At 41.9% G+C, this 24985-nt stretch overlaps 1 protein-coding gene across 5 annotated transcripts in view; it reads right to left on the reverse strand.

The window, feature by feature from the left end:
• Positions 1–24985, reverse strand: part of Add3 (adducin 3) — a 107377-nt gene that overhangs the window by 10973 nt on the left and 71419 nt on the right. For all 5 annotated transcript variants that reach the window (XM_057777403.1, XM_057777400.1, XM_057777404.1 and 2 more), the window contains exons 2-10: positions 18795–19006; positions 11849–11987; positions 7787–7938; positions 6946–7026; positions 6029–6178; positions 5250–5393; positions 5046–5144; positions 3815–3997; positions 1212–1469 (exon numbers count right to left, since the gene is read on the reverse strand). In XM_057777403.1, coding sequence (XP_057633386.1) covers positions 1212–1469; positions 3815–3997; positions 5046–5144; positions 5250–5393; positions 6029–6178; positions 6946–7026; positions 7787–7938; positions 11849–11987; positions 18795–18989 — 1401 coding nt within the window. In that variant the 5' untranslated portion in view covers positions 18990–19006. The remainder of the gene's footprint in view (positions 1–1211; positions 1470–3814; positions 3998–5045; positions 5145–5249; positions 5394–6028; positions 6179–6945; positions 7027–7786; positions 7939–11848; positions 11988–18794; positions 19007–24985) is intronic.

Consider the following 24985-nt stretch of genomic DNA (forward strand, 5'->3'; position numbering starts at 1 on the left):
TCCCAAGGGGGCATAGTTACTGAGTTGTGTCTTGGTGGCCAGCTCCTATCTCACACTCGCTAGAGAAGCGCTCACTTTAGAGTAAGCAGACACCATTACAGTGCACATGAGTAAATTAACCACATTTTCTAACTAAAGCTCTCCCCCCTGACAGCTGAAAGCAGGATGCGGAAACTGCCCCAGACGATAGCATGACTGTCCATTAACTGGCATCTGGAGTTCTGTCTCCTGAAATCAAACTTATTATGTGACAACAGCTAAGAAGTCGTAGAAAGACTCAATGATTGTCTTTAAGGTATTTTTTTTTTTTTTTTTTTTAAGATTTTTGTCTTTGAGTTTTGGCTGAAATTAGGATAAGACTTAAATCAGGATGCTTTGGTGAATAATTGGAAGCATGTAGCACCATGGGAACCACAGCGTTTAGCGAACCTTCTGGAATTCCTCTCGCTCACTCTACACTCTATCTAACCCCGAGAGAAGGCTAAGTAAGATCAGTGGTGGCTGACTGGCAACTGATTATTAAATGAATTCTGGGAAACGTGTGAGTTTAATTATGCCTCTTTCCTGGAGATAACTGAATTGGATAATTCCATATAGAGTGTTATTTACTTGTATGAAGGCTGAACTAATTTTCAGTAGCTAAGGAGTATTTGGTGGAGCTAGGGCTGGGGTGCAAACCGTCCCAGTACTCAGAAGGCAGAGGTGGGACAGGTCTCTGTGAGTTCAGCCAGCCAGGGATACATAGTAAGACAAATCAAATCTAAACCAAAAAGTTTAAAACAGATAAAATAACTCAACCTCCATCTACAAGGCCATGCTAAAAAAAAAAAAAATCCTAATATAATGTATACTGACTCATGCAATTATGGCACAATTTGGTGTTGTGCTCGAGTTCTAATGCCCTGGGCAATGCCGCACAGTAGTGTCATGTGGTGGGTAACAAGAGGGTTCAAGACACTGCTGTCATTCAAACTCTGGTTCAACCATAAAGAAACAGTTAACTTTGGTTTTCTCATCTAAAAAAAGGAGAAAAAGAGAATCCATTTTGTATTAGAAGAAAGTGAGATTACTCATGTATGAGGCGTAGAACAGAGCCTTACATTTAATACCTGACAAATGGCAGTGGTATTATTTTACACCCTACTTTCCTAACAGCTCGGATGGGGACACTCATGAGATCAGGTAAGCATCTACGCAGAATGGAGGCATACTGTGATTTTGGTCCTGGGACTAGTTTCCCCGTTCCGAGACTCTTCCGGCACATTCACTTTCATGTACGTATTTGGGGAGTTCAGCCATCTTGTTTTCTCACGCTGCTGTCTCTGCGCCATGTACTTGAGAGGAGAAAGAGGCACAGTATCATCCTCAAAGGAGAAAGCAGTCACAGTTGCTGGGATCTCCACATCACTCTTGTGCCGAGGCTTCTCTCGAACGAGAGGATGCCTATATGCATAGCCTGTTCGGTAGCCCTGTGGGAGGGAAATGCCACACTGAATCAACCAAACTCGTTCCAACAAAGCACTTGGAGGTTCCATCTTTAAACAAATGGTTCAAAGAGTCCCTGTTGAAAGACAGGAGGGAGAATAAGCTGCACACAGCCTGCACGTAACACTGGAGCTGAGATGACGCCCGTCTGAAGACACGTGTGAAACTGACTGCAGCTGCCACCCCAACTTCTACTCAGCTATGAGACAGATTACAGGGGACCAGAGCTGGGAGCCTTTGCTTGTAGGTCTAAAGACAACCTGTCTCCTCACCCTCCATCAAGATGGTAAACAATCTAAGGTGACATCTGCTAAGCCCTGGATCTCGAAGGGGTCAATATCCAATGTGTCTAAGGAACTAAATAAACCAAGTAACAAGAACAACCTATTAAAACACAAACAAAGGACCTGAATAAATATTCTGCAAAAGATGATACTCAAATGCACAGGTCTATGAAAAGGGCAAATGAAACCACACCTGTCAGGGAGTCTATTTATTATCAGGCAGAAGAGATGAGTCTTGGGGGAGGACAAGAAAGAGACAGACGCTGCTGTGTACTGTTTGGTGGGTCTGTAAATCACTACATCCATCAGGAAGCGGCACGGAGGCTCCTCATCATAGTACAAATAGAACAGCTACATGGCCCAGGGACCTCACTACGTGATGCTGATCTGTAGGAAGTAAATCAGCACGTGAGGTCCCTGCACTCCCGCTGTCACCGCAGAACTAGTCACAATAACTAAGAGAGGGAATCAACCCGTCTACCAACAGACGAATGGATGAAGAAAATGTGGTGAGCAAGTTTACTAACAGGGGTTTGCTTTGGAAAGGGACAGAGTCTTCTGTTGTGTAAACTTCTGTAAATTTTTGAGCTTTGTGAATTCATTTATGTCTCAATCTCCGGCCATCTTGGTGACTGATCTTGGTTGGGGGCTGTCCCACACCTAAGGCAGGAAAATGGTGGCCTCAAGACAAAGAGAAAGTCTCTGGAGCCTATCAACTTTAGACTCCAACTTGTTATAAGAAGTGGTAAGTACATGTTGGGATACAAACAGACTTTAAAGATGACCAGATAGGGCAAAGCGAAATTGGTTATCCTCACCAACAACTTGCCCAGCTTTGAGGAAATCTGAAATAAAATGCTATGCCATGTTGGCTAAAACTTTTGTCTGTCACTACAGTGGCAATAACATTGAACTGGGCACAGCGTGTGGAAAACACTACAGAATATGCACACTGGCTATCGTGTGATTATGATATTATTTTAATAATATTAGCATGCTAGAACAGACTGGTGAAAAGTAAACCAGAAAAGTTTTCCTTTAATAAAACTTTACCTGAGCTCCTTTTAACAACAAACAAAACCACACATAAAATGTAGGGTAAAAGAAAGGAAACCGTGGACTAGGCATAGTGGAAAGCTACACAGCCTGCTAAAGGAAGGGAAATTTTGGCATTGGTGGCAATTTGAACTTAGAGGACATTATGGTAACTGAAGTAACTCAGACATCAAAAAACAAATACCATATGGACACACCTACATTTGCAATCTAAAAATGTTGAGTTCATAGATGCAATTAAGTGGTGGTTACCAGAGGATAGAGGACACCAGTCCAAAATTACAACCTTTAATCATGTAGGAGGATTCAATTCAAGAATTTGCTGTAGGGGCTGGAGTGGTCAAGTCAGTGGTCAAGAGCACTGGCTGCTCTTCCAGAGGACATGGGTTCCATTCTCAGCACCCACAGCTTATAGCTCACAACTCTAACTCTAACCAGGGGATCCAGTGCTCTCTTCTGACCTCTACAGGCATCAGGCACACACATCACACACAGACATGCATACAGGTAAAATACTCACACACACAAAAAATTTTTAAAAAGGGAATATATTCTATAATGTGGTGACTATAATTAATCACAGCATGTTCATGGGGGAAAGGGAAATATCTGTGTATCTCACTGCCCGATTCTTTTTTTTTTTTAATTATTTATTTATTATGTATACAATATTCTGTCTGTGTGTATGCCTGCCGGCCAGAAGAGGGCACCAGACCCCATTCCAGATGGTTGTGAGCCACCATGTGGTTGCTGGGAATTGAACTCAGGACCTTTGGAAGAGCAGGCAATGCTCTTAACCTCTGAGCCATCTCTCCAGCCCCCTCACTGCCTGATTCTTAAAGCTGCAGTGAAATTACACTGCAGTGCCTTTTTAGCCTCTGGCTCTGGTCCTGAAGAAGTTAGAAGTATGTCCTAAACTAAAGGGAGATGGAATCCATTGTTCTTGGATTCAGACCTGAAACTCAAGTCTAGGCTCAAATTTCACCTACCAAATTGTCCAGGGTCCTCATGAGTCCTTCAAACTCAATCTCGCCAGTCTTCCACTTCTGATGGGAACCCATATTTACACCACCTCCTCCAGACGTGGCTACACCATGGGTGGAAGCTTTATACTTCTGAAGATCCAGTACGAGCAGATTGTCTACTCCCCCTGCTCCTGCTATGGCCCGCACCTGTAATCAGTGGTGAAACACAGATATGGAAATTGAAGACAGTGACAAGGATCTTACTGTCCGAAAGCCACAATTGCATTTGGGCAACAGCTCACAAGACGCATCAGCTGCTACTAACAAGTAAGAGTCACGCTCATGCTCTCGTGCAGGCAGCAGCGGCAGAGCCTTTCCCGTCCACCTGGAACAATGCCTGCCGGGACACCATACTTCAGCTGGGAAGAGCATTGGGAGCCACACGTTTAACAGATTTCAAGTAACTGGGCTCACTTGCTAAATTTTAAAGCTCTTTTCTTGAAAACTTTCCCACGGCTATCCAGCTACGGCTTTTGTTGAAAGCTGTACACTGAGAAGGAATATGGAGATACTGCAGTTCACACTTAAGGACAGTTAGGCAGAGGGTTAAGCTTCTCACAGCCCACTTGAGAAGGACCTTAATGCAAAGAGGTTGGACAAGACAACTTAGAGATAGTAGACAAAGACTCAGCCTGGTAGCACATTCCTGAAGTTTTAACTTTAGAGGCTATGGCAGGAGGATGTCAAGTCTGAGGCTAGAATCGGCTACACAGAGAGATTGTCTCCCCAAGTTAGCAGAAACAGGTGTTGACTGTTATTTACTTCATGTGAGTCTGCTTGACTTTAAGAGGGATATTAGAGCTTCTGCATATGCTCAGCATCTCTGAGGAAAGCGGGCAATAAACATCCAGTGTGCTATTGTAACACAGAGGTTGGATGGCTGCTAACCGCATGAGTTCATAACCCAGCTCTTGATTTGCAGGCACCTCTGTTACTTAGCCAGCGCCATCACTAGAGGGGAAACAAAGTAAGACTGTAGGCAAAATGATGTTTGCCAGGCTCTGGATTGTGGGCATGTGAATTTTAGTTTTTCTTTTTTTACTTCAAAGGATAACTGAGTTGACAAGCTTCGTTATCAAAATAGAGGAGAATTTCTATTAAAAGAAGCCACTGGCCAATAGGGCTTTGAAAATAAACACAAAACTCAACTCAGCTGGCAAATGTAAAGCAATAAAAGGAAATGACTGTCTCCTACCTGAATTTCACAGGCCATCTGCACATTAAAAATGTAATGGAAAGCCTCCTCAAGGGTCTCTCCAAGTGCCACCACGCCATGGTTCCTGAGTACCAGCACCTAAAGTAGAGGCCCAGAGCACACTTGAACTGCACGGCTCACGGTGCTTGACCAAGAGCAGCAGCGGTAACAACAAAAGCCCCTGGGATACAGACTACTACATACCTTACAGCTGGGACCTAAAACTTTCTGAAGTTCAATTCTTTCCTCTTCTTCATCAAGGGACCCCTGGTAGTCATAATAGGCTACATCTCCCAGGATAAGAGACTCTTGGGAAATTGGAAGGATCCCACACTTCATGGAGGACACCTATTGATAGGATCCAAGATTACACATTTAGTTATTGCTCACAGATTGGAAGCAAAGCACTGGGTGATGCAGTACTTGCCACCACAGTGCAGCCCACCTCTCACTCTAATTCTTAACTTCTAGAAAGAGAAGGGGGCAAGTTGAAGGGACAGAACATAATTCAAATGCATGTCAAATATTGTGGAAGATGTTCTCTCCTCAAATCCGCACTGACCCAATTATTAAACTGCTGAGTTTTAAGGTTTTTATTATTTATTTTTGTTTTACATGCATAGGTGTTTTGCTGGCATGTGTATCTATCTATATGAAGGTGTCAGAACTCCTGAAGCTGGAGTTACAGACAGTGGTGAGCTGCCGTGTGGGTGCTGGGAACTAAACCCAGGTCCTCTGGAAGAGCAGCCAGTGCTCTTAACTGCTGAGCCACCTCTCCAGCCCTAAACTGCTTAGTTTTTAAACCCACACTTATTTCTGCAAGTGTTTCCTAGAGCAGTAGCATTTGGTTCCAAGAACCTGTTGCTTTGGGAATGTACAGGAGCTACTGGGTGACAGAAGACACACTGGGAAGCACCACGCTGGGAAAATTGTGAAAACAGTGCTTTCTATAGTCATTCTGGTTGGGCACACGGCTGACTTACAGCTGCAGTAGCAAGGGTGTGAATGTGTATCACACACTTCACATCAGGACGTGTTGAATAGATTGCAGCATGGGGGCTGAATCCTGTATGGTCAATTTTCAAATTAGTACTTCCCTGGTCAACCACTTCTCCTATTATATTGACTTTCACCTGGAAAAATCAGAAAGATATATTTAATTGATATATTTATACAAAATTTCATCTATATCCCACAGCTGACCCAGGGTGTGGCAAGTTTATCCAGATAGTGTTTTAGATGTTATGGGTCCTCTGTTTCAGCAACTGAACTGGTCACACAGAACAAAGGCAGCCAGAAACAATTTGTAAAAGAAAGGGTACAGCTTTGTTCCTTTAAAATTTTATTTCTAAAACAAGTACTATGTAACAAAAGTTAGCATTTAGATAGCAAAAAGCACAGATTCCAGGACATGGAGGTTTGGACAAAGTCTAGCATTTGCTGTAACTGGCTGGAGATGGCCATTTGTTTACACTAGCATGACTCCAGCTGTTTTCGAGGCCCACGGCAGCAGCTGGCCATGCAATCACAGAGAAAAGGGAATGCAGGGTAGAGGCCATCCTCACACCAACTAAACTGTTTAAATCGACCTGTGGACTATATTTTGACCTTGTTTGGAAAATTTTTTTCTATGTATACAAGTCAGACAGTATTTAAAATACAAGTAGGGCCAGGTGTGGTGGTACATACCTTTAATCCCACACCTGGCAGGAAGGGTTCTGTGAGTTTGAGGTCAGCCAGGACTACCTAGTGAAACTGCTGTCTCAGAAAAGGAAAGTCAGGTAAGATAATTCTAACTCAGTCTACTAATGTTCTCAATCATCTGATTTTTCTTCGATTCTGAAATTTATATTAAAAACAACGGTATCCAGAAAAAGTAATGGAGGAATGAGAACAATACCAGAGTAGAGGCTGTAGCTTCAGAAAAAGAGAGGCCTCTGGGAATGATGATAATGTGGTCTTGCTCCTTACTGATTCGCACCTGGAAGAAAGAAAACACAGGACTTACTCTGCGGTACCTGTACCACAGCATGAGCATGGCTACGATTAGGTTTCCAACGCACAGGGGTCTGGAGGGAAAAGCTCCTCCTGCGAAGGAGTCAAGGTAAGGGCTGATGTGGGGAAACCAAGAACGACCGGAAGAGACAAGCCTGTGGAGTGGTTTCTATTCCAATGGTGCCATTCATCCAAGTGTGGCAAAGTGAAAACAGATGGCAGTGAATAGGAAAAGTGCCTTCACTCATTTATTCACCCATTGGTTTATTAGTTTACGAAGCATAGGTTTCATTGCTCTCTTTCTCTTCCTTCTTCCTGCCTAGTCTTCGTTGTCATTGTGTCCACCCCCCTCGGAAGCCTCTCTTTTACTCTCACGTCACTCTGGCTCAGGCTTAGGAAACAAGGATCTAATGCTCTCTCACATGTGGTTCCTGACCGCCAGTGCTTGTCTGTATGCAAATAAGGAAAAGTGTACTTAAAGATTACAAACACCAGGGAGGGACCCTTCCTGTCCTCCGCTTTTCCTGCCCTAAGGGCTTCTTAGTGCCACCGAGGCTCAGCTACAGACCCTGGAAGGCTCTAGAGCTGGACCGCCAAGGAACTTCACAGGTGAGAGGAAGGGAAGAGAAAGCTGGGGATTAGTTTCTTCCTTGGAGTTAAGGGTTACCTGCTCATTAAGTCTGAAGATGAGAGATCACAGTTAGCATCTAGCTGGCATTTCAGAAAAAGGAACCAAAAGTACTCACTGAGATGTATGTATTTGCCAGGTGTGCCCATCCGAACAAGTCTGTGAGTCTGTACAGGCTGGCCAGTTTGCAACGAGTGAGTTTCTCTCCCTTCACATATGAGGATGTATCTGCACCAGGAAGGTCATTAATAGGTGTGACCATGCCAAGACCTAAGTGGAAACAGTGCAAGAGATCTGAGTCAAACAATTCTTTAACCTAGCAATTAGGTCCCAGCAAGCAGCCCATGTGTTGCTGATTCCAGCTTTGCAAACAGCCTGAAATTTATCAGCGCACACAACAGTTTATTAGTTCAGCCTCCTTCCAGAGCAGGGTACTGAGAGCAAAAACAAGGGCTGTCATCTTTGCTGATAATGTGGTGAGGGTACTTCGCCTAGTTCCTGTGTGTCAGCAACTGCCAGTCATATCGCTGGGAAAAGATGGGCAGATGACCCCAAAGGTAAAAATGCTACTAAGAAACACAGCTGTCTCTTACCTTATAATGAAAAGACATCAATAGAAAGATTTCTAATATCTCTTTTGACATATCCAAATACAAAAACATCTAAAATGGAAAAAAATGCAAGCAAATAATTGCCTGGCTTTGGCCTTCCCTTAACTCCCAAGCCCAGCTGTCACAGCTGGCGTCGAGCTCACTGTTGACCTTTCGGGGTTCCCTCCTCCCCCTAGAGTCTGTCCTCAGACCCAGGATGCTGTGCTGACTCCTGCCTGGCTCCCTTTCCTCCTAGTCTAAGTTTTCTTCTCCCACCTTCCTCCAATGTGGTTCGTGCCCTGAGCTCAGGCTGCCTTACTTTATGTCTCCCTGTGAAAACATTTTATACTCTCTCTGGTATTATTTTGTGAGGTCATCTTCATCTCTGACCAGGTACCCCCCCTCCTTCTCCCCCTGTACCCCCCCTTCAGAAACCTCTCTTCTACTCTCATGGCACTTACAACTCAGTCTCAGAAGACAAGATCCAAAAGCAATTTTATTTTGTCTCACTTTTCTTCCCGTCTTCTCTTTATTTCTCTAGTGTTGACAACATTACAATTTGGACAAGCTCAATTATTAGCAATCTTTACTCCTTTTTGTTATTTCCTTCCTCCCTCCCTCCCTCCCTCCCTCCCTCCCTCCCTCCCTCCCTCCCTCCCTCCCTCCCTTCTTTTTTTGGTTTCGAGACAGGGTTTCTCTGTGTAGCTTTGGATCCTGTCCTAGAACTTGCTCTGTAGACCAGGTTGGCCTCGAACTCAAAGAGATCCGTATGCCTCTGCCTCCCAAGTGCTGGGATTAAAGGTGTGCTCCACCACCACCCAGTTATTTTATTTTTCTTAGACGACAGGGACTTACTATGTAACCTTGGCTGGCCTGGAACTTGCTATATAGACCAGGCTAGCCTAGAACTCAAGAGAATTGCCTGCTTCTGCTTCCCAAGCGCTGGGAACAAATGATGTTCCATCACAGCCAGCTAAAATACTTTATTTTTAATAAAATTTTATAGTCATCATTATTTTATTCTTTACTCTTTTTCTACTCCCAAAGTAACTTAGCTTGTTTTCACACAATCACAAAAAAATTTTCCAAACTGATCATTTCCACTTCCTGACTTCTCGACACTACCAGGTTACATATGGCTTTCCTGCTGCCCTGCTTGGCATCTACAACCCCAAATGCGTGTTCCTGATGTGGACTCTAGGATGCTCAGAGGGGAGAGTCTCCTGCTGGCCTTTAGAACTTCTAAATTTCCCCTTTGGACTCCCAATCCACCTTTGCCGTCTTCTGAGAAGCCATGTGCAGAGGCTCCTTGGGTATTTCTTCTTTGTATCCACCTGGCAAGACTTTCTGCTGAGCTCTCACCTGTCAAACATGCCACAAGTTGAACTTCTTTCATTTTTCAAGCCAAACTGGATCCTAAACTCCGGCCCTTCCTACTTTTCTTATTAACCCTATAAAATCTTCAGGTCCATTTTTGCTCAGAGAATCTAGTGGGGCTTTGAAAATCACTCTCCAGTTTAAAAATGTCTTCCCACAAATGGGAACAAGATTCGAACGTTCAAGCCTGGCGATGACAACTGACGCCCAGCCATCCTACCACCACATTTAAATAACACTGCCCTGCCTGCGCTGTCATCTCATTCTGTTCTATTTGTCTCCTAAGAGAACAAGCAGGCTATGATTTTTTTTACTGCTCATTGAAGAGCCCAAACTTATCTGTTTTATTTTTTCTCCCACTCGGCACGTTTACCAGGTTCCAGGGCTTGGATATTTTCTTTCCTTCGTAAGGCATACCATACACCTTACTCTTCAAGCATCAGTTCAAATGTGACCTCCTCTAAGAGGTTGTCTCTGATGACCTTATCTTCATATGAGCCAGACGCCGCCAGCACAGTCACACTGTAATTCTCTGCATGGCACTCTCTACAGTCTGATAATCTTTGTTTAGTGGATTTTCACACTCCAAGAGAAAAAGAATCTTGCTAGTGTAGTCCTTGTCCCTAAAACAGTGCTTGGTACAAATGTCCACTGTTACAGAGTGCTTAAAAATAGCTCGAGCTGTGCATTTCTGTTTCTGCTGGTAGACTGCTTCTCAGAAGCCACTAGGTGACTCACACGCTCCTCCCCAGCACGTCAGGCCTGCCACTAAGCTCCCTTTGGTTCTCAGCTCTGTTCTCCCTGTTTTCCTCCCTCATATATCCGCAACCACATAACTAATCCAGGTATTTACATCTCTCATTGAGATTCCTTCAGGGTCTTTAAATGATCTGACTTCAGTTTCTTTTCCTTCCCTGGCACTCACTCAGACCATCAGCTAGAATTCTTTCTTCATATGGGTTTGCACTTCCTGGGCTGGCAGCTGTCTTGGGTCTGATAGTGAAGGGTCTTTTCACTGTGACTCACTTCCTTTCCCTAGACTGCGATCCCAGGACCCCCAGGCCTGAGGCAGTTCTACAAACACCCCTGCCTGGCACTCTCCTACTATCATGCCTCAAGTATTTGGAAAATACCTGAATCCAAAAAAATCTTTAGAGCCCTCTATTGACAAAAGAAAGAGAAAAAGGGGCACAAATAAAAGAAAGAGCAAATGAAGGCCCTATCTCCAGTCTTCCATGAAGCAATGCTCACTAGTTCTCTGTGGCCTGCACATCTGCCCTTCACTGTGGCAATTCTGAACACAATCACATACCAGAGTATTCGGCCAATGGGCCGTAGTCCTTGAGGGAGATCAGGGACACAAAATGCAGCTCTTACTGATGAGTTACGGAATGAAGAAACACCCACTGCTTTACACAAAGCTCTCTCTAACTGATCTTCTTTCTGTCAAGGTTTCCTTCAATCTCCTTCAGGCAATAATCAACTCCAACTCTCAGCTCATAGCATGAGGACACAGGGAAGAGTAACACATGATTTCTTGTGAATGGCTTTTTAACTTTTCCCTCTACAGTTACTGTTATGTTTGAATCTGAAATGTCCACTTCAGGATTATGTGTTGAATGCCTGGTCCCCAGTTTGTGCCCTGTTGTGGACACTGTCCAGCCTTTGGCAGGGGGCTGGCTGGTGAGAAGCAGACCACCACGGGCAGGTCCACTCTGTTCTCTCTGCTCCCAGTGCTGCTCTGCCTCAGGCTCCCATCTCAGTCAGAGCTGTTTCGCCTTTCCTGCCATGGGGGACAGAAACTGCTCTGACACTGTGAGCCAAATAAAGCAATATAACCACTCCAGTGGTCTCTAGGGCTACTCCAACATACCCATCTGGGGTAGGGTATGTCTTATAATATGCTGCTGCTCTAAGTGTCAGACGTTATTAACATTTAGAAGGTATTGGGGCTTGAACCTATGGCCTTGTGCCTGTGCACTGACCACTGAACCACATCCTCAGACCTCCCCCCTACTTTTGAGGGTCCTCATTAATTTACCCAGGCTGTCCTTGATATTATGACTCTTTGCTTCCCCTCCAGAGGAGTCACTGCAGGCTTGTGCCACCAGACCAAGCTCTATGCTATACACTTAAGGGCTGAATCTGAACAGAATAAGTAGCTGGAGCAGTAGTGTTCCCCAGCCGAGAAAACAAAATCACAGTTGACATACTCAGGGGAGGAGAAGAAAAGCCCGAGAAAGAGTTGGTCATGATGTAATCGGCAATCTGCTGTAAGGCTAGTAAACCAGTTGGGTTGTGGCCTTTCTTCATCTGTTCTTGGATGAGGCATTCCAGGTCTTCCCGAAAGGCCTGGAATACACAAAACAACTGTCTGAGCACAGACATCTCACATGGAACTTGTTGTTTACATGTATAAACACTTTCTCCCAAACCTCTTCTGAGGGCTTTTTCCTATGTAATATAAAATCAAATATGAAACAAAAAAAAATAATAGACACTAGAAAGAGCAAGAAGCTCTTAAGGAAGAAAAATATTGGACATTCTTAAGCTCAGTCATGCCTGAACAAGTTGAGTGACCTTGAGCTACAACTCAGCCCAGGAAGAGGGTCATCCTTCCTGCTGTATCACAGGGGACACACCAGGATCTGTGTTAGAGGCAAACCCGCAGCAGCTCCCGCTTTTCAGGGGAAACGATTTTCCCGCTCTCTCAGCAGTGGCAGGCAGAGTGTGCAGAGGAGATGTGGTCAAAGACCTACTCTCACCCACACAGGCATATGCACTTAATGGATACCATCTGGAGGGTAGACGGTTTGAAGTTCTTGGGATGATTTAAGGAAAATACAAAAGCCAAAAGGAAGAAGCTATGCTTTCTCATAAAAATGCAAGTGGATATTTACATTACTAATTAAAAAAACTGCTAAAAATGACCAGATTAGAATCCTGAGTCCATGAAAACGTTTTTTTTTTCCCATTATAGATTTAAGGCTTGTTAAATATAAACCATCAGTAAAATTATAAAAATTGTAAAAACACAGTCAGGTAGTGGTAGTGTACGCCTTTAATCATAGCACTCAGGAGGCACAAGCAGGTAGGTCTCCGGGAGTTCGAGGCCAACCTGGTCTACAGAGTGAGTTCCAGTATAGGCTCCAAAGCCAGAGAGAAACCCTGTCTCGAAAAAACCTAAAAAGTAAAAACACATAATTGCACTTAAATATATGACTGAAACCAATTCAATTATCCCATAAAAATCCTCTAAGACATACTACATTTATTAGAAAACTATTTCCAAGACCCTGTGGATAAAATACATGAGCTGTGTGTAAGACGAATTGATACCCTTATAAAGATGAGTAAAGTAAGTATTTTACCACGCTGATGGCTGCAAGGAAAAGCAGCTCCAGACAGCCTCACTCATCTTTATACACTATAGAAAAAACCTGGACACATGGCCAATCTGCTCTTGTAAAATTGTATCTTTCCTTTAAAATAAAACCATTTTAACATTCCTCAGCTTAAAGCAGCTATAATTAATATTCTTTGATTCAGTTAAAAAATAGTACCTACAATATATATCACTCATTCTATACATCAGCTGTGAGAAGGGACACAGTCGATTTTATTTAGTGTCCTTGGTCTCATATTCTCCCGGGAAGCCTTTAAGGTAGCTTCCAATAGATTAAAGTGAACAAAAATAAAACAATGTAAACATAGGCAAGGAAAGTCAACCTGATGAGAAAAATAGGCCCAGGGAGGATGGTAAGAACCAGGAATGAGGTTATGGTACTACGTGCACACTGTAAAGGTGCATATATTTGCTACAACTGGATTAAAATTTATCTAATCCTCCAATGAACACATGAGTCAGGAAAACCTGCTCAGTGCACTGATTTTATATATACACACACACACACACACACACACACACACACACACACACACACACACATATATATATTAACTTCAAGATTAAAGAGCAACTTGCTGCTCAAGAAGTTACACGTATTTGTTAAACTGATAAAAATCTCTGCAGAGACGGTACAGCTTCACAAGGTTTTCCAAAGTCACACAGGTATTAAATGGCAGGGTAAGGACACAGACAAAGGCTTTTGTTGGTAAAAATGTTCTCATTTTGGTGGTGGTGCATAACTTTAATCCCAGTACTTGGGAGGCAGAGGCAGGCAGATCTCTGAGTTCAAGGCCAGCCTGGTCTTACAAAGCAAGTTTCAGGATAGCCAGGGCTACATAGAGAAACCTAGCTTTGAAAAACAAAACAAGACAAAATAATAATAATAATAATAAAATAATAAAAAATGAAATAAAAAGGTTCTCACTTCCGTAGAACCCATAACATAATAAGCACCACTCTAAAGTTCTGAATTATTTGTGGTGCCATGGGAGGCTGTAAAAGCCTTTCTGAAGTCAAGGATGAGTGTGCCCTTTAAGACCAAATGACTTCCCTGTATTATAAAGAAAGCTATTTTTAATGTAAATAAACATAGCCTAACCTTTTCATATAATTTTTTTACAGCTAAAGATTTAAGTTTTGGTCACATACATTCACAATTCAGTTTCTGTTTCCTGTGTTTTTGAAGGTTACTCAGATAACCACTTAGATCATAAAACAGCAGTAACTATGAAAATTACTACTGATAAAAACTGTTTCAGTTCATTTTAGAAAACTCAATAAATTTACTCAACTTTCAAATATTCAAAGAGCCAGGTAAGGTGATATACACTTTAAAAAAGCACTTAAAAGGCTGAGGCAGGAGGATGTTGAATTTGAGAACAACCTGGGGTACAAACTGAATTCCAGGCCAGCCAGTGTGAGCAACACAATAAGGCCCTATATTACAATAAAAAAACCAATAAAGGTACTTTGTCTTTAAGATGAATCATTAACTACATTCTTACAACAATCAAATGTCAATAAAGTAATTATTTGTAGCTGTTTTACATGAACACATGAAAAACTCCTAAAGTATGCAATGACTTGCCCTAGGCTGCATAGCTAATAAGTAAAGGCAATAAAAATCGAAAGCTCAAGTTTTCGCTTGAGCAGAGGCTCTTCCCTAACCTTACCATAGCTGGCCTGGGGTGCACTGCCGAAACCAAATATAAGGCAGCAAGCGTGCTGTGAGCAGAAATGCTGAGTGAGCCGCTGCATGGAGCATTTGGTTGGATGTGGATAAAGCAAATGAGGTTATTTAGTGGACTTTAGCAATCCTGGAGTACTGGGCTAAGTGTCTGCCCTGGTGCAGCAAGGACTCATCAGAACACAGTGAGACACTAGGTTATAAGCAGGCAAGGTTACACCCTGGCTTTTAAAGGGGGACAGCAATACATATACAAAACAGTTACGTAAGTTTACATACAAACCCACAGCATAAACGGTATCTTCTTCCTCAGAAGACCATTAACAAAGGAGGAACTGGATATTCTATAAACAGTACAATTAAGTCAGAATGCTATCAGAGTGACAGAATCTTTTAAGAACTTCAAAGACCAGATTATCAGCAAGACATCATGACTATAATTGTCAAAGGATTGCCACAAGAGTGCCATGTGCTTTAACTTAGCAATTTATGCATACAATTTCTATAAAACTATTGTGTGACATTTTGATTTCATTTTGACAATGAAGCTTGCTTTGAGTCAGAGGGGTGAAACAGGACTCAGAGAGGATCTCAGTCCTTTAGGATGGAGGAATGAAAAAATAGGAAGTCACTGGTAGCTTCTCAGCTTCTCTGATCATCAGGGTCTTACCCCACTATCTGACTCCCGACTTTTGACTGAGAGAATAATTAGATAAACGCCTCACAAAACACACGGCCACAGTGTACGAGGCACCCTATTACATACCTTAGCTGCTTCATTTTGTTTTCACAGCAAATGCATAAAGTAATTTCCTTATTTGCCAGTGAGGAAACTGAAGTGCAAGCTAAGTGAGTTTCCGAATAAATAATGGATGAGCTAAGATTTGAACACCAATTCAAAACAACACTGTACATAAACGCATTATGTATTACATTTAAAAACAGGTTTAAACTGAAAGTAATGAGAAAATATGTTGGCTCTTTGGGACTTCAGGAGTTGCACAATCAAGTGCCTTATAACTTTCCTGGTTTTATCTGCCTGCCCTTACAACCTAAGGCCCTGGTCTCTTCACAACGTGCATTTCCGTGTGCTTACTCATTGTACTGTGTCAGATGCAAGGGCCGGCATCCACTGCTCCTCTTCCTAAGGAATTCTTGCCCTTGATCTAACACTTGTCTTAAACGCAGCCTTCTTGGAGTTCCTTCTAAACCTCCCAGCTAGGAGGACTCTCAGGATTTCATCTCCTTATGGCCCATTCTCAACTCTCTACAGCTCCTTCCACCATGTCCACAGCCTGTCTTACACCTGTGCTGCTCTGCTTTCCTCCTATGCAACCACACACGAGTGCACACGGTTAGGACACTGGGCCTTGCATTTTCTAGAAGCACTGCGTCTAGTTTATCTCAGTTACCAGTTTGTTTTCCCCATTTTCCTAGGTAAAAGTGAAGAACCTTGACTTGAGTAAAAGAAGACAGAGATTTACCCCATGGGTTATTACTTAGAAAACAGTCTTGTCAGTCTGTCCCTTGAATGGAGGGTTGGTTCCTGTGTAATAGCTGTATAAAACTGTCCATCGTCTACTAGGATAAGTGATTTTTTTAAAAACAAGATTCCAACTTCATTAGATGTTTAACATTTTCAAGAAGTCATTTAATGTTGCAACTTAAAGTCCTACTTGAAAACTTAGTTTGCCTCTAAAGTATGTCACTTTGAACAGCTCTCTCATCAAATACAAGTCTAAAATAATACTCTATATAATGCTTGGATTAAAATGCTAAAGTTAGGAAGTTAAGCTTATCTGAATCTTGAATCCTTTTATTTTCTTTCATTGTTGAGAAAGACCATAAATTAAATTTCATAAAATATAGACAAAAAAAAGGGTGGAAACAAAAGCTAAAGAGGCTAGAAAGAAAGCTCAGTTGGTAGAGTGCCTGCCATGCCAATATGAAGACATAAGTTTAATCCCCAATACTTATATAACAAATATGGGCATGCCATGGGTGCAACAGTGGCAAGACTGGTTAGGAGAGTAACCAAGCGCTTTCCATTTGTATGTAAGGCCTGCGCCACGAAGGAAATTCATGTCTGATTCTGTAAACCTGACTAAGCATCCATGAAACTCATAGTCCCAAGGATGAACCTAACTATTTGCTAAATGAACATAATATCAAACTACGCTATAAATGTGTTTCTCTCTACCTATAGATTAATACAGCTCTCAGTCCTCATCGGAGAAATTTCTTTGTGCGGTAGATGGCTGTTAATGCAGAAACTCACAGCGGTTGAAGTACAGAGAATAAATGTCTGTAGAGGACTCAGTCATAGCAGGACATCTTTATCACACCTCCTGCCCTAAGGCACAGAGAACACCAGGAGGAGGAGGGAGAAAGGCTGTTAGGAGCCAGAGGCTGGAGAGGATTGGGGGAAACAGTGTCTTCTGGACTCACGAGCGCAGCGTGGAGGGAAAGGGGCTTACAAGCTCCCATCATAAGCCGAGAAGCACATGACAGTTCAGGGCTCCTCCAGGAGGGAAGAGACTGCTCCAGTGCATGGGCCCCATACTGATGTGTATACAGCAGCAAAACTGTCATATATGCATGGCAGGAAGTTGGAAAGGAGTAGAGAACAGAAAGAGTTCGAGTGAGGTGTGCAGGATAATCATGATAAAAATGTTGTGGGTCCGTGTGAAATCACTTTAAGTGGGGAAATAAAGGACACACTATACCTGTTCTTTCCCGTTATTTAAGTTCTCCAGATATAAATAAAATGAATGCTTTTAACTTCAGTTAAAAGTGGAAATACATAGCATAAAAGTGAAATATTCTCAAAGTTATGCTGTCTTTAATAGAGAAATACCAGAAAACAAAAAATCTGGCATAGAAATAAGTTCTTTTTCTGGGCTAAAATTTTCATTGACTGGTTGGTTCTCTGGGACACTGACACTAAAAAAAAAAAGTCAGTATTTTACAATCCTAAACAAAATTTGATCTTGATTTCACAGTCTAAGTTACAATATTCAACTGGATAGTTAGTAGGTTCTTTAGGCTGGAGTACAGTAAGGCACTGAACAAGTACTCCACCATCATCATCTCTCCGGCTACTCTCTGCTCCGTTTGAAAGGATTCTTTTAAAGCAGCACAATAGTTAGAAAATCCGTCAAAGCTTGCACTGCTTTGTAACTGTCTTTCGGTGCTTCCATCAAGGCCACTAGTACAGGAAAATTACTCAGAATGAAATTCCCCTTTGGCTTTGGACTCTACTCCTGTGATTAAATTCACAAGGGCACATAATAAAATGACTTACCAGGCCACATCAGGCAGCTGAATGGCCTGTGCTTATTTTAGCAGCTTGGAACCTAATATACTCCTAACCTAGATACCTTGTGCCTATGTGTGCTAACTCTGCCTGCAGAGTCCTACGACCTTCATTATGCATAAACTTATAAATCCATTTTGTTTCTTAAATCAAGCAATTCTACCACTTTCCTTCATTTTATGTGATCTGTGCAATTCCACTAAAGCAGTGGAAGAAATTGAACGAATCACTTCAAGATGATGTAAGTCAACTGCTGTGCTGACAACATTTTCTGCTTAAGCTACAGTTATAATAACACATTTATAGCCTAGTTAATGTGGAGTGTGTTCACATATTAACAGGAGGCTCCCAAAGCAAAGAACTTCTCAAAATCCTCAAGTTTTTCCGTTCTGCTATGAGTGTGAAGGTAAGGTGTCCAAAGGAACATGAAATCACGCACATGAAATACCTAGCTTGTTCCCGTGACTTGAGTGTACTCGCCTCTCTGCTTAGATAATGGTTTAGTTGGGTATACCTGAGTATTCAGTAGAAACACCTGTCTTTCTTTAGAAGCGATTACACCCAGAAACACACAGTGCACACTACTAAAACTACTGCTTTGCACACACATTTATAAATGAGTCCATTCTTTCTTCAAGCAGAAGCTCACTCTTTCTCCACCCCTTCTTTCATCTAAGGGAGTCTAAGCTATCTCATCACATTACACGGGCTCAAGAGGAAGAAAGCCTTAGGATTATTTCAACTCACAGGACTCTGCAGGATCTGAGTAACTCGCTTCCTCTGCTCCATCATATTGAAATCTTGTCGTAGATCAGGAGACATGTTTCTCTCTCGAAGGTATTCTGGATCACTTTCATTGATTCGGTCAAAATACCTCTCTTTGTGAGGCATGCTGGGAAGGGGAGGAGTAGTGATCACAGCTTGGCTGGAGTCTGAACTCATGTTTCAAGTCTTGTTCTCTATGTAATAAACACAAAGATAGGAGGACATTTATTAAGACACCTTATTAACACTTTAAGGAGCCAAGAAGGACTTTAAAACGTTTGGAATGCTTAAATGCTTCAAGTAGCTTCAGTGGTGAAGAGCACTGGCTGCTCTTATAAAGAACAGGGTTCGATTTCCATACCCACATGGTGGCTTCAGTCCCAGAGGACCCAATGTTCCCTTCTGGTTTCTGCATCAGGCACATACATGATGCATACATGCAGGCAAAACACCCATACACATAACAAACAAATAAATAAAAGTCCTTCATGGAGAAAGGTTGTTTGATGGAGGCCAGCGGGAGAGAACAATCCTTGTGTAGTCATGGCCCTGGGTCCGATTCCCAGCACTTAAAAAAAATTAAGAAGGCAACTTCTCCACAACATTTCTTAACAACAACAAAAGAAAATAAAAGCTGATTTCCCTCTCTGCTTCTTCTCTATCCTTTGTGTATAGGAGGGCTACTGATTTTTTTGAGTTGATCTTGTAACCTGCCACATCACTGAAGGTATTTATCAGCTGTAGGAGTTCTTTGGTAGAGTTTTTGGGGTCACTAATGTACACTATCATATCATCTGCAAATAACGAAAGTTTGACTTCTTCCTTTCCGATTCGAATTCCCTTGATCTCCTTATGTTATTTTAAGATATAAGAGTTAGCTAGCAATATGCTTAAGTGATTGGCCAGACAGTGATTTAAATGACATAGTTTCTGAGTGATTACTTAGAGTCAGGGCGGTCGGAAACAAACTAGCAGCCTCCCCCAACACTAATATATTTGAGTTTTACTCCATTTCTTTCTTCCTCTAGTCTGTGGCAAGTACACAATGTAACAAAAAAAAAATCTATAAACTTTTCTTGAAATTTTATACATAAGTACATTATTTTGGATTTTACTAAAATGTCACTGCAGAGTCTGAAAGTTCCTGGGATGGTTTGAGAAGCATTGACTGGAGTAGAGACTGAATGGTAAAGGATCTGGACAATGGAAACACTCAGGGCAGCCCTGAACTGGACAGAGTTAATGGTCAGGGTTGTCCAGGGTGAGACAGTGGTGATAGCTGCACAAACCACACACGCACTTAATGCTGCTGGAACTGAGCACTACTAGCTAAAGTAGTAGATTTATCATAATTTTAAACAGCTCCAAAAAGAACATCAACTTACACATAAAACTATATAAAACATTCTGGAAGGAGTCGGGGAGGGGTCAGGACTGGGGTGGAGCCCAAGGCCTCGCAATACTAGCCCAGTACTCTACCACTGAACTATATACTCTGTCCTACAATTATGAAATGGTTACCAAAACAGACAGACAAGCAAAACAGAACCAGCCAGATCTTCAGAATCTAAAGTAAGACAGAATTCTTTAATACTAAAACCTCAACTGAACTCTACTAAAATTTAAAATGTTTGTTTGCAAAAGATACTGTTAAGAAAACAAACCGGGGCTGGTGAGTTAGCTCAGGGATTAAGAGCTCTGGCTGCTCTTCCACAGGACCTGAGTTTGAATTCCAACATCCCACATGGTGGTTCACAACTGCCTGTAACTTCAGTTCCAGGAGATCCCAGGTCTCTGTTCTTTACCTTCCTATAGCACTACACATATAGACTTACACACACACACACACACACACACACACACACAATTTAAATACAAGTTAAAAAAAGAAAGAGAATGGAAAGGCAAGGTATAACCCAGAGGGAAAGTACATATGTAATAATAAAGGACTATGAAAAGAATATATATGAACACTCAAAGGCTAGCAGTAATCAAACATGCTTCACCAAAGAAGACATACACAACAAATACACACACAGAAAAACGTTCAGCATCACTCACTGGTCACTGGAGAAACATAAGGTTGCAATAATATAGCACTACACAGATTATCAAAATGGTTAAAATAAAAATGGAGAACTCTAAATGCTGGAAAGATGTAGAGAAATCAGATCCTCATACACTGTCAGGATGAAAATGGTACAGTTACTGTGGGGAAAAGTGTGATATTGAAAAACAAAATATGCAACTACTATCCAACTCGACAGTTATATTCTGGGAGATAAATTCCCAGAGAAAGAACAAGTCACACAAATCTATACACAAATCTTGAGAGCAGTTTTATTTGGAGCAGTTCAGAACAGGAAATAAGCCTCATGTACTTCAACTATCAACAGCTAAGGTAAGATATATACAAATATGGATGATTACCTAGCAAAGAGGAATGAACTGCTTATATATGTTATATATAACTACATGTAGTTATATATGTTATATGCTTAGATATGTTATAGAGTAAATTTTCAGTGAGTGAAAAAACTAATCCCAACAGTTACATGGTGCATGGCATGTTCACATCAGATTCCTCAAATGACAACACTGCTCCAGTGGAGAAGAGCGCAGAGGCTGGTGTGAGTGAGAGGATGGCGTGCTCACGATGGAGGTAGGATTCAATACATGCATTAAGTGAACATGAGCCAACGAGAAACCCCAAGAGGGTCAGTGTCAACGATGCTACTAAGTGGCTACTGAAGCACAGTTTTTAATAAATTTTTAATTAAGAATTTCACATATGTATATGTTTTTGATGAAGTCCCCTCCCTTCCAATATCTTCCCTATCACTTCCCCCTCCACCATTTCCCTGAAATTTCACACTTTTCATTTAAAAGTCCACTGAATCTACTTTTATGACACCAGTATTTGCATGTGTTTAGGGCCATCTATTTGAGCAAGGGAACCTCTTAGGGGGATACATGTATGTAGAAAACTGACTCTTTTTCTCTCAGTGACTAGGCCTAGGACTTAGTGACTACCTCCCCGATCCACGGTGGATCTGATCTTACACATGTCTTGTGCATGCTGTCACAGACACTGTGAGCTCCTATGTGTTAACTTTTCTGTTATGCCCAGAAAACACTGCTTCACTGTACTTGTCCACTGTTTCTGGCTCTTGGAATCTTTCTGAACCCTCTTCTGCAATGAACCTGAATCCTGGGAGGGAGATGTGTTATAAATGTCCCATCGAGGGCCGCCTGCTCTACAGGCTCTTATTCCTTGCACACTGACCAGTTGTGGGCTTGGTGTTCACTGCCATCATCTACAAAAATAAACTTCTCTGATGAGGGCCGAGAGATGTATTAATCTATGGGTATAAAAATAACAACGTAGAAAGAAGTTTACTTCTATATCCATTTACTAGAAAAATAGTAGTAGGCTCTCACTTTGGGCCAATTCCTATCCAGCCTGAGTTCTTGGTCCTGTCAATGGTGCCAGACATGAGTTCATGAGAAGAGGCTTTATATCCAATCCACAACATATGTGTCAGTACTGCACCCATGGCATGCAGTTCTCAGGGTTCACATCTGGATATGATCATTGCTTTTCTCCTCTGTTAGCATGCACAGCATCTTCCAGCACTAAGAAAACTAGCCAGTAGGTGTGACACTTCCAAGTTGGCACCAGCCTGATTTCTCCAAGTTCTATGACTCAAAAAGTTGTGTCTTCAGCAATAGGGTCTCAACATCAAGTTGTGGAGGGACCAAAGCAAATGACACCAGCCTCTAACGTTTGGTAGTCCATGGGACCAACAACTCAGAGACAGAACACATTCCTAGCACGAAGCACTTCCTTCCACCCCTATTACAGGGTGACTCATTTAAACTTTTTATGTATGCAGACAGTAGATATATGCCTTTTCCATATGCCTTTGTCAAAGGTCTTTAGTGTAATCTCTTTCCAGACTCCCTCCTCAATCCTGTCTTCCCGTTCCCCATCCCACTTACGGGTACCAATTTTATAAGATGTCACTAATGGTGGAAACTACATGAAGGGTACACAGGATCTTTGCTGATTCTTACAACTGCAGCGACAATTATCTGATTTTTAAGAAAAATTTAAAGTTTAATTTTTATAAAATTAATATTCTATAAGAATGTTAAAATCAAAATTAAGAGTTGCCATTTCAATTGAGGTAAGTGTAAAATCAACTCTGCAGTAGGGTAGAGCTTATTCTCTACCTATCAATCAGAAAGCATTTTGATCCAGCTTAACCATTACAACTAAACTGAATCGGAATAAAAGCACATGGATCCTGTTAACAGTAGCTGGGGTGTATGTATATATATATTATATTATATACAATACATATATAACATATATATATTATATACAATACATATATAACATATATATATCCGAAAACACTTCTCATGGTGCTTTCAGGAGCTGTGGGACATCAAATGTGGTTACGTAACAGTTTCCCTAAGCCACACACAGTTAAAATATGAAGTCCCTGGGACATTAAATGAAATGCAGCATTAAAAGGAACAGGCATTTAGTAGCTAGTGTTCAGATCTTAGCACCAGTTGGGAGACACACCAAAAACTACAGCAGGGGAAATACTAACTCAAGCGTGCTCTTGACAGAAACCTGCTCTGCAGTCAGAGCAGCTTACCGCTCTGTAGATCTCACACACAGCTGAATGTTGATGAAATGGTCTAGGAATTTCAGCTGATCACTAGCCTCAAAAAGTTTAGAATAAATTCTGTTGGGCAGTGGTGGCACACACCTTTAATCCCAGCACTTGAGAGGCAGAGACAGGTGGGTCTCTGTGAGTTCGAGGCCACCTTGGTCTACAAGGCGAGTATCAGGACAGTCAGGAATATTAAACCCTATCTCAAAAAAAAAAAAAAAATTAAAATAAATTCTGAAAGTTTCCATTTATATGCTCTTTCTAACCAAAAAAGTAGCCTAGTACAGAGAACTGAACTATGGATAAAGAGACTTTCTTACATTAGCCACAGGGCCAAGGAATGCACATGGGATACTCGCTACTCCTAAGTTTATGTGACTACATCACCTTCACAGTACAGATGAGGAAATGAAGTAGAAAAGCTACCAAGTGACTGATGGGAATTTGTGGCAAGGTCTATTGAAGCCTGCAGTCTTTGACCCTAATCAACAAGCTTGGCAGGTAGGTTCTTTTCTTTTTCAATGTCAGTTCATTATCAGGGTTGGAACGCTTTGATCCTCCATCCAAAAACAGACAGACAGACAGAAAAACACTGCCCTCTCTTGAAAGAAACTTGTGCATCAGCCACCTCCCAAGAACGGGATACTGTAGTGGTGGAGTCTCCGCTCAGTTCCAAACAATTCACTGGAAGCATAAATACCAAAACCAAAAGGAAAGAGTGTGCGGTATGATACACGGAGTATAAGAATGAGTGTGTATGGGACAGATGAGAAAGATGTGATGCCTTGATTTTTTTTTATGTACATGTGTGGATGGGTAGGTCCATGTGAGCGTGAGTGTGTGTGCTATTGCATATTCATGTGTGCATGGGGAGGTCAGAGGTGGCATCAGATGCATTCTGTGATTGGATCACTGGGGCTTGCTGGCTGCCAGCCTAGCTCTAGGTTCAGTAATAGACCCTGCCTCAACTGAGCAGTGGTACGACACACCTTTAATCCTAGCACAGACAAAGGCAGGCAGATCTCTGAGTTCTAGGCCAACCTGGTTTACAGAGTGAGTTCCAGGACAGCCAGAGCTTCATAGTAAAACCTGTCTTAGAAAAGAAGGTGAAGGCAACCCTGATTCAAAAGAATAAGGCAGACAGTAAAAGAACAGATCATTCAATGTCCTCTGGTTCCTGAATGCACACAGGTGCACAGATCCACACAATACATCCACAGATGTCACATGTGTACAATCCCCAGCTCACAAAACAAACACTAAAAAAAAAGTACTGACATTCTGTAACAGGTTGAATCATGAGACACCATGAAAAGTGAAAGAAGCCAGCTACCACAAACCACACATTTACATGAAATGTTCCAACAGGCATGCCTGTAGATGCAGAATCTCGATTATTGGTTGTTACAGGCTGGAAGAAAATAAGGGGTAGCTTCTAGTGAGACTGCCTCTAAAGAATGATGAAATATTTTAAAATTATGA

Source organism: Chionomys nivalis, chromosome 8 (genome assembly GCF_950005125.1).
Source record: "Chionomys nivalis chromosome 8, mChiNiv1.1, whole genome shotgun sequence".
Classification (NCBI taxonomy): Eukaryota; Metazoa; Chordata; class Mammalia; order Rodentia; family Cricetidae; genus Chionomys; species Chionomys nivalis.